At 41.4% G+C, this 19,436-nt stretch overlaps 1 protein-coding gene across 11 annotated transcripts in view; it reads right to left on the bottom strand.

The window, feature by feature from the left end:
- Positions 1-19,436, bottom strand: part of TMEM131L (transmembrane 131 like) — a 124,218-nt gene that overhangs the window by 51,388 nt on the left and 53,394 nt on the right. For 7 of the 11 annotated variants that reach the window (XM_043545855.1, XM_007071293.4, XM_027833414.3 and 4 more), the window contains 4 exons: positions 12,432-12,500; positions 11,007-11,130; positions 9,748-9,864; positions 6,411-6,521 (listed from right to left, as the gene is read on the bottom strand). In XM_043545855.1, the coding sequence (XP_043401790.1) occupies positions 6,411-6,521; positions 9,748-9,864; positions 11,007-11,130; positions 12,432-12,500 (421 nt within the window). The remainder of the gene's footprint in view (positions 1-6,410; positions 6,522-9,747; positions 9,865-11,006; positions 11,131-12,431; positions 12,501-19,436) is intronic. The other 4 variants (XM_043545856.1, XM_043545857.1, XM_043545858.1 and 1 more) reach the window with 1 other exon arrangement.

Here is a 19,436-nt window from a genome sequence, read left to right as displayed (position 1 = left end):
AGAGCACAACAAAACAAAAAGTCAACATGCTTTCTTTGGTATTAACTCAGTTTATATAGCAAATATTGCAGAATCCCACAAGGGGGAGTTCTAACACCTCCAGAGTTTAATCATATAATTTAGTTTTAAAAAAAAACTCCTTTTCTAGCACAGCAGCACTCTTGAGGAATGGGAGTCTCAACCAATTCATCTCTTTTTGCAATTTCACTTTTTTTTGTCCTAATCAAATTATTCAAGTAGATCAAGCTCTCAAATCCAATATATGCACCATTAATTAACCTTCCACAGCTATTACTGGCAGTGGGGTTTCAACAAGACAATGGGCTTATGTGAGCAGACCACTTACAAGTCAGCTAATTGGTCTGATAAACCTTACCCAACTTAGATTTCCCTTCTGAACCTTCCTGGAAAGAACTATATTTTTTTCACTAGCCTATACATCACTACTTTATGTATTCTTTTCCTTTGCTCAAAGTGCTTAAGACTCCTTCAGATTTTCTCCAGATAAAGGTCATCTAAATGTAATACTCTGAGTCAAGTTTTTCTATAGCTTTCTTTGAACTACTTCTCTCTCTACTTGGAGTAAAGGCTATTCTGTCTCTTAGTCATATATCTGCTACTTTGGAGGCTTTTCATGTCATGTTCCATTTCTCATGCCTCCTCTCCAATTACGTATCAAATGTGATTTAACAACTTCTTATAGGATGAAGTTTATCCTAAACCCTTAAATCAGGGATTAGGTGATGAGGAAAGCCTTATGAAAGCCCTACGTGCTTTGAGAAAATTTCATTCTTAATAGGAGTAGGATTCACAAGATGATTTGCTGTTGTCCCAGATTTTTGGTCTGTAACAGGGTGCTGGCTAGGTGATCCAAGCCAGGCCCCTGTTAGCCCAACTCCAGTTAAAAAGGGAGTCAGTTAGGGCTGGCCAGGGAGGCCACGCCCTAATCACCTGAGCAGCTACACCTGCGGGCCTGAGCAGCCAGCCTGCTATATAAAGCTGGCTGGGAGGAAGCAAAGGGGAGACGGAAAGGGAGGAGCAAGAGGCTCTAGATCCCAGCTAGCAGGAGAAGCTAGCGGTCTCCCAGGGTGTTGGTCTGTAAGATACGTAAATAGTAGGTGGAGGGGACAGACACGAACAATAAAAGGACACTGGTGCATGTAATTTGGAGAGGTCTCCGACTGAGTTTGTGGAGGGGCCGAGGAAGGCACTGTTACACAGTCGTAATGACTTGACCTGTCAATGGAGTTTTATTCCCCCAACTTTTATGGTGATTACTATATTTCTGAATTTCACTCTGTCCAGTCTAGATTTTAAATGCCTTACAGCAGGGGATTCTGCCTTCCTTTTGTTGCCCACAATTGCTAGGAGCACAGTAGTCAAGTAGCCAATCTGGTGCACCAGTTGACCAATCCCAATCATAATGGTTTTGTTTTGAATGCCCCGGATGCTGTACTTTGGTATTTTAAAGGAGTGAAGCCACTAAAGGGAAAAAAAATTCCAACACACACCTGTATTTTATGTTCATCTGCTGTCTATAGGGATTTTTTAAATGTACAAAGATAACTTCAGAAAAGAAAAGGGTTCTTCATTCTGCTATGACAGACAATATACATCGCGTGTCAAGCCAAGTGTCTTACATAATTGACAGGATGCATATATCACAGAAGTGAGGACAAAATAAGGAATCTTAGAATCAGTACACTGTCAAAAGCAGAGCTTCCATGAAAAAAACCTTCACCACCTTCATCTGCAGTTCTTGATTGTGTAAGTATTCTGTCCTATAACACAGAAAACTGCTACGGCATATAAATCATAGCAGAATGTGAAATTATACAGTGCCTTGTTCTCATAAGAAGCAAAATGAAAAAGCAAAAACCCATGTCAAAAAGATCTAGAATGAGCCCTGTGTGACATGGATAATAGAACCAGTTTGGTTCCCTTCACAAATCTACAGTAGCTTTTCTATATATTTTATATTGAGAATACACACACACACACCCCTAAACAACTTCAGCTCAATGGTTTTTCATCAGGATTTGCCAAAGTCGAAAAATTCTGTGGATATGCTTCAATTTTGACAAAATTCTGTCAGACACCAGACAGGGTTCCAATGAAAACCTGTCTGGTTTCCTACCAGCATGCCATGCCTGCCTGGCTCCTGAGCAGCACACATGATGGGCTGATGGAACGCCCTGGGAGTCCCAGCTCCCAAGCTCTTAGGCTTACAGCTCTTCAGCAGCCCGGGATCATGGGCAGCCTGCCAGGTGAGGTGCCTCAGAGTCAGGACTTCCAGTAGGACTGGGTGGAAAATGGTAATTCCCTTTCAGGGAGAATTCTGAAACTTTTGGTTTGCTTTCTGAATTGAAAAGAAATCAAATCTTGAAATCTTCCCTGAAACAGAATTACCATTCTCCATTCATCTCTAAAACACACACGCAAACAAATATTAAAATCAACCTGGTCTTTAATACAGGGCCATTATACAATGTATACAATTATACATTATATTTGTATATTTTGGATATTCTAAGCTTCCCATCAGTCTGTAAAAATGTAACTAGAGACTATTTCATCTCATTAATTACTGTGGGTGAAAGGGTGAAATTACTGTGGCAATTATGAATGTTTGATTAAGTGGTTTGCTATTATGGACATTTTGTTTTGCTCTGAAAATTGTACTAAACATACAGGGATAGTAAATATAAAAAAGGGTAAAAATCGTCCTATAAGCAAGAAGCAGTTGGTTTGATAATAAAAATAATTTCCAAGAAAAACCTCAGTTTACTAAAAAGAACATTTTTAATGGCAAGATTAATGGGAAAGCAGGTGGGGGGACAGAGGGAGAGGAAGAGGTGTGCAGGGGTGGGAATAGAGGAAGAATGCTAATTTCTCAAAGGGAGAAAAGAACTGAGTAAGAGTCAAAATTACTACAAATCTTCAAGTCACTTCTTGGTTTGCACCAAGTAGAGATGGTACAGAGACAGAAACCTTCAAAGAAAGAACAAGAGATTGGACCAACTGACCTACTAGGCTCCCTTTCCAGCATAAAAGTTCAAGGATTCTACTTCACATTACTACATTCTGATAATTCATTAAAAACAAACAAAAAATCAGTCTGGTGGTTCTGAGTAACAATCATCATCAGCGAAGCATACTTTTACCCATCCAAACAGAGAAAACATCACAGACTGTTGGCTGGATTGTTTTCAAAATATTGTTCAACCAGCACCAGAGGGGTTGTGTGAAGCTTGAGAGTAATTTCCCTCTATGTCCACAACCAAGCCTAGATAGGGCCTCAATTAGACTGATTCTGCAAACATTTGCACAGAGGTGTGCTTGCTGGATCAGGGTTGTACTGTGCAAACTCTCTCCCTCTGAGGATTTTAGCTTTCATAGTAAATAAAACAACACTATACAATTAGCCTCCTCTGTGAGCCTGGCTGCAACTGGGACTTTCCTCCAGGATTTCCTCAGTCTTAAATCCCTAGTTCCCTATTCCTAAAGAGCTATTCCCTACACACACACACCCCTCTCCCCCTCTCACAGTGATTAAGGCAACGTTTTAATCATGCAAAAAGAAAAGGAGTACTTGTGGCACCTTAGAGACTAACAAATTTATTTGAGCATAAGCTTTTGTGAGCTACAGCTCACTTCATCGGATGCATTCAGTGACTTTCCACTTAGTCTCTAAGGTGCCACAAGTCCTCCTTTTCTTTTTGCGGATATAGACTAACACGGCTGCTACTCGGAAACCTGTTTTAATCATGGTTATTTTTAGTAAAAGTCAAGGACAGGTCACCGTAAACAAAAATTCACAGGCCTTTGACCTGTCCATGACTTTTATGAAAAATCTGCCCTGACTAAAACTTGGGAGGGGGCCACGGGTGCTCGGGGGGGCGGGGGGGGACACGGAAGAGGTCCAGGGGCGCCACTGGTACTGGGGGATAGGTGGGGGTTGGCGTGGCTTCCTATCCTGCTCCGTGTCCCTGCAGGTCCTAGGCACCGTCCCAGAATGATGTTTGCTTTTTGGCAACTGTGTTGCACTATTCACTCATATTTAACTTGTGATCCACTATGACCCCCAGATCCCTTTTGGCAGTACTCCTTCCGAGGCAGTCATTTCCCATTTGGTATGTGTGCAACTGATTGTTCCTTCCTAAGGGGAGTACTTTGCACTTGTCTTTATTGAACTGCATCCTACTTTCTTCAGATCATTTCTCCAGTTTGTCCAGATCATTTTCAATCTTAATCTTATCCTCCAAAGCACTTGCAACCCCTTCCGGCTTGGCATCATCCGAAAACTTTGTAAGCATACTCTCTATGCCATTATCTAAATCACTGATGAAGATACTGAACAGAACTGGACTCAGAACTGATCCCTGAGGAACCACACTTGATATGCCCTTCCAGCTTGACTGTGAACCACCGATAACTACTCTCTGGGAATGGCCTTCCAACCAGTTATGTACTCACCTTATAGTAGCTCCATCTAGGTTGTATTTCCCTAGTTTGTTTATGAGAAGGTCATACACGACAGTATCAAAAGCCTTACTAAAGTCAAGATATACCACATCCCACCACCCACAAGGCTTGTTACCCTGTCAAAGAAAGAACTAGGTTGGTCTGACACGATTTGTTCTTGACAAATCCATGCTGTTACTTATCACCTTATCTTCTAGGTGTTTGGAAATTGATTTATTAATTATTTAACTCCATTATCTATCTGGGTACTGAAGTTAAGCTGATTGGTCTGTAATTCCCCAGGTTGTCCTTATTTCCCTTTTTTACAGATGGACATCTACATAGCCTGAAAGAATTCCTAAGAAGGAAGAAGTTGTAAGGCCTCAGATTATTTTGGGACCTGTTAGAGAAGTTTAAGCTGCGTATGCTGCTTTGACTACTGTGAAATTCCAAAAAAAACTCCCTAAAAAATACACACACTGTGTATAAACTGGGGGGCAGGGGAGAACGGTGCAAGATGTAATATGACAAACCCAAGAGAGCATAGTGTCCCCTGCTCACTCAGTCATAGTAGTGGACTTGGCTCACTCTATGTCTGAACTAAGCAGAGTGAGTTGAATCCCACAGCTACCTGACCCTGCACATACATTCACTATTTAAAGTAAAACTGAGAATGAGGTGGACTGACTTCCTAAATTCAGAAGGGCCCTGCCCAAATCAGAAGACTGAAAGTCCAGAAGAAAAAGTCACAGGCACAAGCAAACCACAGAGGGAAAGTCACATTTTTAAACAAGAGGAGGGGGGAGAGGGAGGGGAGGGTTGGTTTTCTGTTTTTTTTTTTAAATTAAAAATACAGATTTGCTTTAAAATGGGGGATGAAGTATAGTTTTTTAAAAAAAAAAGGGGGGTGGGGACTTTATTAATGCCCAAACTGTCATGCCTCTTCCCCTGGAAGCTGCTAATCCCCCTCTCCCTTCTACACACCCTGCCTACAGGTTCCTGCTGACTTTCCTTTCCACCTTCCACCCTGGGAGTGTCCCCTTCCCTCCGTAGCTGCTGTCTCTGTTGACAGCTACTCCCATTCTCCTCTCTTTGGAAATGAATTATGCTAATCCAGCAAAACATATTCTGATTCCAGAATAAGAGTATCTACACATGGGAGTTTTTCTGGAATTGCTATTCTGCTTTAAATTCACACAGTTTTATTCTGGAATAACGGTCATGTGTACACAAGCTCTAAAGTAAGAGACAATGGGTCTGACTCTCGAATGCCTTGAATTCCTTCAAAGCAAGTGCAGTGTGTGTGCAAACGGTCACCATTCTGATACAGCAGCATTTTATTCAAACTTTGTGTAGGCACAAATAATTACACAAAGTTCAAAGCAGTGGCAAATAGGCCAGTAACTTTTTAAAATCTCTGTGGGCTTATTTTATACATTATTAACATGCAGAAAAGGTCACAAATACAATTTTTTGAACTCTGCAGGTCACCTTTAAATTAATAACTATTCTAGGGAGCTTTCACCCCAATAGTAGGCACCAGGGTTAAAAAAGAAGTTTAATCAAGCTGTAAACAAACAAACAAAGGTAACCATATAAACAACTGTTCATGCCAATTTTTTAATTTAAACTTTACCTCCTCCCATATTGTAATTCCTACCATAACATTACTATGCCACTGCACAAAAACCAGACAATGAGACTGTTAAGAGAAAGTAAGATTGACCAGTAAGATTCACCCTCATACAACGTGAAATGTAAAAATCTTTTAAAAAACGCATCTCAAGTGATGCAACTTGCAGTCAATTTTTGAAAAAAATTCGTTTGTTAAAAACATAAGTAAAGATTTTTAATGTGTTTTTATTTGCATACCTGAAAATAAAAATGTAAGTTCCTGTATTTCTAAGTTTATTAATGTTGTGTTTTTAAAAAAATGCATACTGTACCAGTGTTGGTGAAATCCAGATGTTTTGGATACTTGGAAGCAGTAAACAGGTATTCACTAGCTGCTTGTTAGAATCTTCTGGAGAGGTTCCCATAGATCCCATTCCAAATACCTGTTGTAAAAACAGTACATTACTCCAACATTTGATATTTAGGTAATTATCACAAACCATGAAACTTCATTTTGTTAGTAAGACTTCAAGAAATCAACTATTTTTTAAAATTACACTTTAAAAACAAAAGGTAACGCAGCATTTTGTGCAGAGAGTTCTACTCTAAAAAGTAATGACAGGTCTCTTTGTGCATTCATTCATTCAGACATTATGATGTACCCCTAATAAAAGGGCACCCATCAATGCAACATAAGTGTCTCCAAACAATTAAAAAAAAAGCAAATTCTCTGTCTTTCAGGCAATTTTAATCGACACACCATATACGTGGATGTTGCTGCTGCTTCTTGTGAACTGCACCATGATATCAGACACCTCCAGCCAACAACTCTTCTATCAAAAAGAACATTTGGGGAGAACACACATTTCATGCCTTCTTTACACAGAAAGCAGCAAAAGAGGGAACTTGTTTTAAAAATTCCATGTCATCTTTAAAATGTACCATGTAGACTCTGCTGTTCACAGACCACTGAGAAGAACGGCATGGGGAATGAGCGAATTCATACTTTTACTACTGATACTTGGCTGAACACAGTTTTCTTCAACGCTGCATTAGCAGAGCAGGAGCACACTGCATGCAATGTTGTATCTTCACAACAGAATAAGACTTTTTAAAACAAGCTTAACATCTGCAGAGAAATGCAGAATGGAATAAAAACATGAGGGGATCATACAGCTGCAAGAGTTGAATTTTTCTGCATCTGGGATAATCCTCTGCCCCTAATATTAAGTCAGGTTTTATTTAAAGATGAATTTGCTGATTGTGTTTCAATAAGGTATTTACAGTTTCCTTTATCCAGCCTGTACATCAGTGCCAGCCCATCAGCAGCCCCCAAACCGACACGGACCGTAGAAAGCAAAATGTGAAGTTCTCCTCACCCCCAGTGATGTCACAGGGAGGGCAGAGGGTTCATTAGTCTCTTCTAAAATCTTAGGTGCACACTGAACATGTTTTCAATCTCTTATATTGCTTTCTTATTCCTCACCCCCCAAAACTTTTTTCAGTGAAGAGCCACATGCTAACTTTGAAATGTATTTTGATTACTGGTGCAAAGAGATGTCTTTGCTATACACCTCTACCCCGATACAATGCAGTCCTCATGAGACAAAAAAATCTCACCGCATTATAGGTGACCGCGTTATATCGAACTTGCTTTGACCCCCCCGTTCTCTGTTCCATGACCGCCCCCTCCAGAGACCCCCGTCCCTAATCACCCCCAGAACCCCAACCCTCCTGCTCCCTGGCCCCTGACTGCTCTGACCCCTATCCACACCCCCCGCCCCCTGACAGGTACTCAGCGGCAGCAAGCGGGGCAACGCGGCCCCAGCCCGTTCCACTCCGCCACCTCCCAGCCACAGCCCTCTCTGCTTTCCTTGCCCCGGCCCCAGCCATGTCGTGGGGGGGGGGGGGGGGGGGGGGGGGGGGGGGGGGGAGAGGAGAGAGGTCCTGCATTCACCTGTGGCGGGAAGCGGAGCGCCGCAGCTGGGAGCTGGGGCAGGGCTGCTCCGCTTCCGGTGAGTGCGGGGGGGGATCCCTGAGCGACACGGCTGGGGCCGGGGCAAGGGAAGTGGAGCGGGCTGCTCTCAGCCCCCCGCTAATTCCCCGGGCCACTCTGGGACTGCAGAGCCCCCAAAAGTGCCCCTCCTAGAGCTCCTACCTCCCGAGACCCTCTGCCCCTTATCCAGTGCCCCGGCCCCCTTAACACGCTGCTCAGAGCAGCGTGTCGGAGCTTTACCACGTATGCAAACCCACGTTATATCGGGGTAGAGGTGTATTTTAAGGTTAAAAAAAGTATACTCATCCTCGTTTTCCCATAACTCAAAATCATAGTAATGGATTTTCCACAAGGAACATTAAAAAAATTTTTTTTTACATACTCACTGAAATATAAATAGGGTATAGGAACATCAAATGTGTTTTATATCCTTTATGCTGTCACAGTGCATCATAACGCCTCCTGCACCACAGAAGTTATGCCTACCCTAGTTGTGGCCCTGTTATAACTGGAGTTAAAGCTCTTACTTTATTCTCTTAAAGATGACGGCTGTAAAAATCTTTGCAGACTGGTAAAATCTTGCTGTAAGTTAGTAGCTCCACTGAAATTTGTATGTTACAACCAGGAATGAATTTCGTTTAATACATTCAGCCTCAGTGGTGAGTGAAATGACTGACCATTTTATAAAAACACCTTCCTACAACTTGTCCACAAAAGGACAAGGTGAAATGAGATGTATGAAGAACAACAAGCCAAATGAATGGGAAGAGAAGCTGGACAAAAAAGTGAGATGATAAAATCAGCATATAGTATATTGTTCTTCTAGTTTCCCAAAAAAAAAAAAAACCCCAGCCACAGTTCTGAGCCTCTACCCGAGCCACACACCAATAATGTGCATTATCAGGTATATTTTTCAAGTTAGTTGACCTACATCTCATTTTGAGACTTTTTTCCCATCGCAGTCTCAGGATGAGGGAGTGGGCAATGTGGTTCAAGTTGGTGTTCTTTTTTTAAATAATGGAAGAAAAGAATTTAAAAATTAATCAAAATGCAAAAAAAAACCCCCTGCAAATATGTAACTTCCCCTTTAAAATATTTTAATGTCAAATAAGTTAAGAAATTTGTGGTGAATTCTTCAGGTAACCAGATTAAGAAGAGCCTTCCGATCACCAACCATCGCTTACCCTTTTGTTTTATTTTTCAAGAAGCCTAAAACTGCTAAGACTTACCACTTCCACCCTGTGAGACTCCACTGCATCTATTTACAAAAGAACCCCAGTGTAGCTTGAAGACCACCTACACAGGACTCAGTAAGTCTGTTTCCTAAACACTTCTAATTTATGTTACATCCCAGCATAGTGCATGCTATGCTGCCACACGGTGCAGAAGCAGCTATCTGTGGCAGGTGGGCATGGACCCCAATCCTACAAACACACATGTGCTTAACTGTATTACTATGAGTAGCCCCAGTAATGAGAGTAACTGCATACAGTTGATAGTAACTGCCCAGTAAGTGCATACGTAAGTGTTTTTAGGACCAGGGCCTTAGTCAATGGCAAACTTTGCTCCCTTTTTCCTGGTTATGTCAGGAATTCAACATATTTTCAAAATTAGATTTTTAAGTTAATGTCTTTAGATGTCATTTTTGAAGCACGCATCAATTGAAAAGTTACCTGATATGAAAGTACTCCATGAGATGAGGTATTTATAAATAATGAACTTTCAATATTGCCTTCCTCTGTTGGCAGAAAGAGGACTCTGAAAGAAATTTTTCCCATTGCTGGAATCACCTAAAGAGACAACATAAAAGCCTGCTGCTCAATACAGCTAATTGCAGCTCCTTCCCTTTGACATCATCTATCATCAGACCTTTCTATATATGAATCCAGTTGCATGAACCCCACAAATGCTGGGCCCCATCCTGCCAGGTACTGAGCACACTCAACTCCCAATAAAGACAAGAACTGAGAGCACTCAGCAGCGTGCAGTGTTGAGCCCAGAATTTTTAGAATATCAAATGGTCAGTTTGGATTTTTTAACAGAACGCTCTAAAAGCTTGTCTACCTACACAATACCGATGTCCAAGAACTTTTCAGCCCAACAATCGGTTCTCTGTAGTTCAGTACGTACTGTGAAGTGAACCAATGCATGAGCTACATGATGCTTAATGAACTGAGTCACAGCTAAGGTTGGGCATACAGTTTGGCAACTAAATCTGAGCCTAATTCATAAAAACAGGATCAAGTTTATGTCTGGAAAATTCTAACTCGTCCCCATTTATGTGAGCCAAGTTCAAGCTTATTTGCTGAACCATTCATCCAGCCCTAGTCAAAATGCTGACTGTATATAAGCAAACGGGGGAAAAAATACCAGCATACCAGAAATCTGGGCTTTGTCAAATTGTGAGCACCGCAGTGTACTTTTTACATACTTTAAATGTTCTTAAGCTTCACAAAGAGTTTTAATTAAACAATTATCCTGAAGTTTGTTACTTTTATAACTGCAATCCAAGATCTTTAAAAAGCATTGTATTGTAAATCTCCTTTATAAGGAACATACAGGACTATACTCAAGAGATTGAGAATCCAAGGCTATAAACAGCTTCAGGCCTTTCAACTACTGAACTCCACAGAAGCACTATGGTACATACAGTAGAGTGGGATTTAACAAACCATCTTAACAATGACAAATTCTTTCCTTTCTCAGCCATCATAAAATGAGCCTCTCTTATTGTAGGAGGTTGGATTTCCCCCCCACATCTGTCCAGGTATAAAAGTGAAACAAAAACACAAGCTAACAAACACAGAGAAAGAATGAGTTGGGGTGGAGGTAGCATGGAAAAAGAGCACAGAACAAAAACTTTAGGCCAAAATAAACATGAAGTTTTGGCACACCGCCACTACATAGTTTCCAAGAGTACATCAACACTCACCCTGCTATGAACAGGAGATACATGAAAATGTCTAGTAGCTGTAAACACTGAATTCACTACAACTTCTCTATCCCTACTAGGGTTGTAAGCATACAGCATTTTAGATCTGGGCAGTCCCAGTAACCTAAGGGAAAAAAACAAAGTATTACTGATTTTATAAACATTGGTAATTTGCAAGAAAAATCAACACATTTTGGTGCTATTAAAACGTTTTGATATGTAACAATTTGTCAGCTTAACGTATTTGAAGATTACGCAACCCAGAATTTGACCCTTTAAAATATAAAGAAAAATAAATGACATTGAAACTTATCGGTTACACATAGCAAAAACCACATACAGTCACTAACAGTTTGTGAAACATTATATATAGAGTGGTCAGGCTGGGTTGTTTTTTACTTGCTGGGTACAGATTTTTGAGGAAACTAATAAATTATGTTTAAGAGAAGTAAAAGTCTTGCTTGGTCAGTTGACAAAATGATTCTTTTAGGCCATATATTTTTGGTAAGAAGTTTGAAAGCTGTTTCTGATGCAGACATTCTCTGCTTCTTCTAGAACATTCCTTTAGCTCACAAGGGGATTGTGCTTTTTGGTAACTGATGGGACAAAACTGCTAATCATTCTTTAAAAGCTTTCCTCTCGCCAAAACTTAAGCAGCACAGAAACTCTTACAGATTCTAGCAATGTGTTTGTTTTTTCAGAGATTTGATTTAAGTGTTAGTCTTGTCCGATAACAAGCCCACTCCCAGATCTACTGAGGCAACTTACCTCATTAAGAGGCCATCCAATGGTAAGAACCCATTTGGTACAGCTACAGTAATCACCTACAAATGCTGTTTACTCAATGTTCACTAGTTTCCTGTCTACAGTCACCAAGTCTCCTTTTAACATCGTGTTCTATTCCCAAACCCTGCAGCTACCGTTTTCACCTGACCCCCAATGATCAATGTTCCTCAAACCCAGGAACTTTACTGCAGCCAGTGGTGAGTCATATTTCTTGTGACTTGGGAGGAATGAGAAGAGTATCTATGTACCTTGTCTATACCACTCTTTTTTTCTGAAAAAAATTCCCTTTGTTAACACTAGCCCAGCTACGCGAGTGGGACAGGAACAGTCAGCGTGCTAGCGTACAAAGATGTCAGCGTTTTTACTACGACTTGCTCTGAGCCACACTGCTAGGTATCTGGAAGAAGGAGGGCTGCTGGGAGCCTGGACCCTGTATGACGATGGCCTCAATAGGACAATGTGCCTGGGGATCTTTCTAGGGAGACCACTAAGATGATTTCCTTCCTTTGAGACCCCTCTTGTAGGATCTCCCATAGAAAGGAATGATCTGGGCTAACGCTCTTTCATTCCAAACTTGCCCCAATTTCGTGGTAGTCCTATTAATTATTAATTAAAACAACAATAATCTAAGATACTCACTGCATTCCAAAATGCAGAACCGAAGGATGAAAATGTAAAGCCTTCCCATTAGGTATCTTTGCTGAGAAGCTGAAAAAGAAAAAAAAAATTATGACTACTTTGTTGACATGCTATTTTGAAACTGAGGCAGACTGCTACCTAATATGCACAACATGACATTCGTCTAGTCATTGTGCTAACACTGATGTGCTCTCCTAATTTTACATCTCAGGTACACTGTTCCACGGACTTTCATATATTCCTCTGTAGAGCTGCACTATCCACACTTTTATAAAAGATTTCTATGGTGTGGAATATACTGGCAATCACGACAAGTGAAATTATGACTATAAACCAGGCTAAAATATTTCTTATGTGCAGAAGAGAATTTGGACTAAATCACAAGGACTGTAACACCATGCTTACATTATCCACAATTATTTCCAATAGCAAATCCTAGGTTTACAGATATTGCTTTAGCATCTCTTCTCCAAATGTGTATTGAAGAAATAATGGAGTAACGTGTTTCAGTTGTCAGTTTACTCTTCTCTGCAGTTGGGAAGTTGACAAAAAAATTCCCACCAGTTCTCTCATATCTTCAGCTGCAGGTTACAGCCCTAGTGTAGACAAGGATTCCAGGTCTGGACCCATTTTCATCATTGTTTAAACTTTTCAACAATATTAAACATGGTAGTGAAAACTGGTATGGACCCCAGAGCCTTGTCTACAATAGGTATGCACCCAGTGTTAAATATATTTTAGAAAAGTCCCTTACTGTTGATGCAGCCTTTGACTATGTCTACACTCATGTAGAGTACAAACACCGCACCCGCCCCCAAGCATGGTATAAATAGCAGTGTGGATGGTGCTGCTTAGGCCAATAAAGACATTCAGGAACATATGCCCTACATAGCTCTCTACATGCCCAAGCAGCGCCTCTCTTGTCTACACCGTTATTTTTAACAGTGTAGTATCCCACTGTGGGAAACTTTCCATGCCAGAGTGAAAGACTCCGGCAGTGAGGAAAAGCTCTGGCGGGGAGAGCCAGCCAGGAAGGTTCCAGCAGCTCCCTGTGTTGGGAATGGCAGATGCTTTCACACAGCCTGCCTTTCACCACCGTGTGTAGCTACACATACCCTAAACACCTAGACAAGGCCTTTGTGTCACAGCCAGTGACCAGGTTCAGCCATACAGGGCAAAAGGCAGATACTTCACAGAGGGTGCAGCTAGAGAAAGAGTAGCATCAATCTGAAGATACCAAATACCTGAAACGATCCTGGGAATTATGTGACTTTAATTGTTGCAGTTTTGAAACAGGTTGGGATCAAAGATGGAAATTTGCAAATAGTATCATCATCCAAATCAATATTTATTATTTGTATCACAGTAGCACACAAAGTGATTGGGGACTTACTGTGTTACAAGCTGTACAAATAAACAGAAAGACACTCTGTGCCACAAAGCACTATCAGATTTCAAACAAGGTGCCCCAAGTAAGTCACAAATAGTAGTAGGCAAGGAGGTGGAAGGATGGAGTTATTGATAACAATACGATATTGTTACCTAGGTTTCTAGGTCCACACCTTCATGGTTCAAGAAGTTTAATATAAATAAACATGAGCTATCCTTGACTGCTATTCAGCCTAAACATCATTAACAGCCTTGAGAAAGAGAGGACAATGGCCTTTTTAATTAGCTCAGGAAATGGATTTTATGGCACACGGTAGGACAGTTCATTGCTCACCTAGTTCAAAATGCATACTTGTAATGTTATTCTTGAATAGTCGTATATATTTATGTATTTATTTATTTCGTATTCCAAATTGAAACAAACAAAAATCATCAATATTGGTAGGAAAGAGAAACAACAACATTGTTACAAGAACTCAACTTCAACTCAGTTAAACCAAAAACTACTACTATCATTTTTCTTGGCCCTATCTATTTTTTTAACAGAAGACTAGAAAATGGCACCCACGTTTGGGGGACTTAATGATTTTCTTCAACTGCAAATGTGTTCAAGAATGGACACAGGACAAAACTGCAACTGAAAAAGATATGATTTGTGCAAACACATTACACCACCGGTTCTTCTAGTTGTTCTATACTATCATTTCATTTAACAATTATTCAATTATCAAGAGCAGGCAAGGCCCAAGAGTACAACTAAAAAAAGAGAGAGACTGGAGGAGCGGGGAGAGGGAAATCCATTGCTTTTTCTGATTCTGTTTTTTAATGGGGAAAAAAGCACCATGACAAACCTCTGACGCAATCAATCAGTTTATATCCTGAGGACTACCTGCAAAAAAAAGGAATAGAGCCTTTCTAAATGAAAATATTTAATTCTCCACCATTTCTGGGCATTTTTTAAAATCTTCTGGAAGCCGGCAGAGCACTTATTTCTATTTCTGAGATGAAATACAATTTGGAAAGGCCACATCATCAGTGCCAACACTGCTCCTGGCTGCTCCAGCTGCACTTCTGTCCAGACAGAGAACCCGACTATGGATGCCTCTACCTAGGTACTGGTGTGGATTTGCAGAGACTGTGGCTTGTATTTCCCCATCACAGAAAACCAGGCTGGGGAGACCATCCAATGTGAGAGGTGTCTACCTGCAGAATCTTTCAGGAAGCACGTGGGAGAGCTACAAGAGGAGGTAGCTAGGCAGAAACAAATCTAGGCACATGAGGAATTCATTGAAAATACGCATATGGAAATCTCCAAAGCTGAGGAAGCAATCCAGCCAGAGAAGACTTCAGTAGCACCACCAGGAAAGGAGGAAATGGCTCCTTCACAGGGAGGGAGCTTGCTGCTTGTTACTGCTGGCAGCTGACAGTGCTCAACGCCTGCTCTCAACCCACCATCCACAGAGATAGGAGGAAAAAAAAAAAAAAAAAGAGTATGCTGCCCAGGCAAAGAGGGATGAGGAATCTCTCCCGAACATGGAGAAGGAGAAACCATGTACCCCTAAGGCTATGAGGATCGTGGCCCCACTTTTAAGAGAAAACAAAGGGTGGTGGTCAGTGACTCCCTTCTAAGGGGGATGCAGGCATCCATCTGCCAGACTAACCTGGCATCCTGGGAAGTGCGCTGCCTGCCAGGGGCCCATATGCAAGACATTATGGAAGGCTTGCCAAGGATCATCCAGCCCTCTGACAACTACCCTATGCTGCTTGTCCATGTGGGCACTAATGATACTGCGAGGTCTGACCTTGAGCAGATCAGAAGTGACTATCGGGCTCAGGGTGTGAAGGTGAAGGAGTTGGAGGCACCGGTGGCGTTCTGATCCAGACTTCCAATCAAGGATGGGGCCCGGGTAGAGACAAACAGAACCTGGAGGTGAACCACAGCTACACAGATGATCTCGCCAGGGGCGCTTCCGCTTTTTTAACATGGGATGCTGTTCTGAGAAGGTCTGTTGCGCAGAGACTGGGTCCACCTATCGAGGACGGAGTATCTTCGGATGCAGACTGAGGAGGGCTTTAAACCAGGTTCGACGGGAGCAGGAGACAAAAGCCCATGGTAAGTCCAGAACATGGAGATCTGGGTGAAGGGTCAGAACCTGGGGGGAACACAGGCAAACATAGCAAGGACAAAGGAGGGAATATGGAGGAGAAATCTAATGAACATCTTAGTCCAGTGGTTTTCAACCTTCTTTCTTTTGCAGACCCCTAAAAAATTTCACATCGAGGTATGGACCCTTTTGGAAATTTAACTTGTGGTCCATGGACCCCCATCATAGAAATCTTAGACTGAAAACTGACTGAACAGAATTCAACTATAAATGTTGCACATGTTCAGCACGGCATTTGATGCAGCATGAGAACGGGCATTAAACTGTGCGCTTTTATGGTAACAACAACACTTCTGGCTTTTGACCTGTAGGTGGGGGTATTCACATACTTTTGATTGATCAGAAAAACTGAATGCCTTTTCTGGGATCTGAAACTTTATTTTCATAGTCACCTTTCGCAGACTCAGACATACTCTGCGGGGTCTGTGGACCACAGTTTGAAAATTAGATCTCTTAGATATCTGTATGCTAATGCAAAAAGTATGAGGAATAAACAGGAAGAACTAGAAATACTAGTGAGTAATCATAATTATGACATAATTGGCATCATAAAGACTTGGTGGGATAATTCACGATTGGAATATTGGTATAGAACAGTACAGCTTGTTCAGGATGAGTAGGGAGGGGAAAAAGGAGGCGGTGTTTTGTGTACCAAAGATGTATACTCTTGCACGGAGGTCAAAATGGAAGTGGGAGGCAGACGTGCTGAAAGTCTCTGGATAAGGATAAACGGGGTAAAAAAAAAACCAACCACCAAAAAACCCCCCACGGGTGATGTCACTGTAGATGTCCACTATAGACCACTTAACCAGGAAGAAGAGGTGGATGAAGCTTTTTTTAAAACAACTAACAAAATTATCCAAAGCACAAGACTTGGTGGTGATGGGGGAGACTTCAACTACTCAGACATCTGCTGGGAAAATAATACAGCAGGGCACAGATTATCCAACAAGTTCTTGGAATGCATTGGAGACAACTTTTTATTACAAAGTTGGAGACAGCAACTAGGGGAGAGGCTATTCTAGATTTGATTCTGACAAATAAGGACAAACTAGTTGATAACTGAAAGGCAGCTGGGTTGAAACTGCTCATGAAATGTCAGAGTTCATGATTCTAAGGAATGGTAGGAGGGAAAACAGCAAAATAAATACAATGGACTTCAAGAAGGCAGAATTTAGCATACAGGGTATAAGCAGGTACGATCCTGTGGGAAGCAAGTCTAAGGGAAAAAAGAACTCAGGAGAGCTGACAGTTTTTTAAAGAGATATTAAGTGCACAAGAGCAAACTACCCCAAAATGTAGAAAAAATAGGAACTATGATAAAGAGACCACCTCTTGGCTTAACCAGGAGATTTTCAATTACCTGAAACTCAAAATAGAGATACACAAAAAAATGGAAACTAGGTCAAATTACAGAGGACAAATGTAAAAAAAAAAAAAAAACAAGCGCGGAGAGACAAAATTATAAAGGCCAAGGCACAAAACGACATTAAACTAGCTAGGCACATAAAGGGTAACAAAGAAACATTTTACAAATACATTGGAAGCACGAGGAAGACCAAGGAAAGGGTAGGCCCATTACTCAATGAGAACAGAATGGAAAACGCAGCAAGGTTAGCAGTGACCAGATGACGAAAGGTTATGTCTACACTATCACTTAGGTTGGTATAACTTATGTCACTTAGGGGCATTAATAAGCCAACCTCCTGAATGACATAAATTACACCGATGTAACCGACACAGCTACTTCTGCTTGTTGGGAACGTGAGAGCTCTCTCCTGTCGACTTAGAGCAGCTACACTAAAGAGCTTACAGCAACACAGCTGCATCAGCCTAACCTAGTGAACATCAGTGTAAATAGGGTAGGATGGGAGGCTAAAACAAGAGAAGAACAAGTTAAGAATTACTGAGACAAGTTAAATGTCTTCACGTGGGCAGGGCCTGACAAAATATGTCCTAGAATATTTAAGTAACTGGCTGAAGAGATCTCTGAGCCATTAGCGATTATCTCTGAGAACTGGTGGAGGACAGAAGAGATCCCAAAGGACTGGAAAAGGGCAAATATAATACCTGTATATATAAAAAGGGGGAAAAGGACAACCTGGGGAATTACAGACCCCTCAGCTTTACTTCGGTACTCAGAAAAATAAAAGAGCAAATATGCAAACAATCAATTTGCAAGCACCTAGAAGATAAGAAGTGATAAACAGTGAACATGGATTTGTGAAGAACAAATCATGGCAAACCAACCTAATATACTTCTTTGACATGGTAACAAGTTTTGTGTCTAGGAGGGAAGCAGCAGATGCTATATATGTCAACTTTAGTAAGACTTTTGATACTGTCTCACATGACCTTCTCATAAGCAAATTAGGGAAATGTGGCCTAGATGAACCTACTATAAGGGGAGTGCAGAACTGGTTGGAAATCCATACTCAGATCAGTTATCAATGGTTCACAATCAAGCTGGAAGGACATATCAAGTAGGGTTCCTCAGGGATCTGTCCTGGGTCTGGTTCTACTCAATATCTTTATAAATGATTTGGATAATGGCACAGAGTCTACACTTATAGTTTGTGGATAATACCAAGCTGGGAGGGTTGCAAGTGCTTGAGAGGACAGGATCAGAATTCAAAATGATCTTGACAAACTGAAGAAATGGTCTGAAATAAAACAGGATAAAATTTAATAAAGACAAATGCAAAATACTCTGTTTAGGAAGGAACAATCAGTTGCACACATACGAAATGGGAAATGACTGCCTAGGAATGAGAGTCAACAATGTAATACTGTTGGGAAAAAAAGCAAACATTCTGGGATGTATTAGCAGGAGAATTGTAAGCAACACACAAGACCTCAACTGGAGTACTGTGTCCAATTCTGGGCACCACACTTTCAGAAAGAGGTGGACAAATTGGGGTGGAGGGAGAGAAAAAAAGAGTAAAGGTCTAGAAAACATGACCTACAATGAAAAGATTGAAAAAAATTGGGTTTGTTTAGAATGGAGAATTGAAGATTGGTGGGGTGGGGGGGGATGACATGACATGATAACAGTCTCCAAGTACATAAAAGGTTATAAAGAAGAGGGTGATAAATCTTTCTCCTTATCCACTGAGGACAGGACAAGAAATAACGGGCTTAAATTGCAGGAAGGGAGATTTAGGTCAGACATTAGGAAAAACTTCCAAACTGTAAGGGAAGTTAAGCAGTAGATCAGGGTTTTTCAAACCGTGGGTCAGGACCCCAAAGTGGGTCACAACCCTGTTCTAATGGGGTTGCCAGGGCTGGCATTGGACTTGCTGGAGCCCAGGGCTGAAGCCAATGCCTGAGCCCCAAAGCCCGGGGCTGAAGCCGAAGGTTACAGGTCCCCTGCCTGGGACTGAAGCCCAGGGGCTTTGCCCCCCCGCCCAGGGCAGTGGGCTCAGGCTTTGATCCCCCCCTCCTGGGGTCG

The sequence above is a fragment of the Chelonia mydas genome, chromosome 4, assembly GCF_015237465.2.
Source record: "Chelonia mydas isolate rCheMyd1 chromosome 4, rCheMyd1.pri.v2, whole genome shotgun sequence".
Taxonomy (NCBI): Eukaryota; Metazoa; Chordata; order Testudines; family Cheloniidae; genus Chelonia; species Chelonia mydas.
The sequence above is the reverse complement of the archived record's forward strand: the minus strand, read 5'-3'. Positions and strand labels throughout refer to the sequence as shown.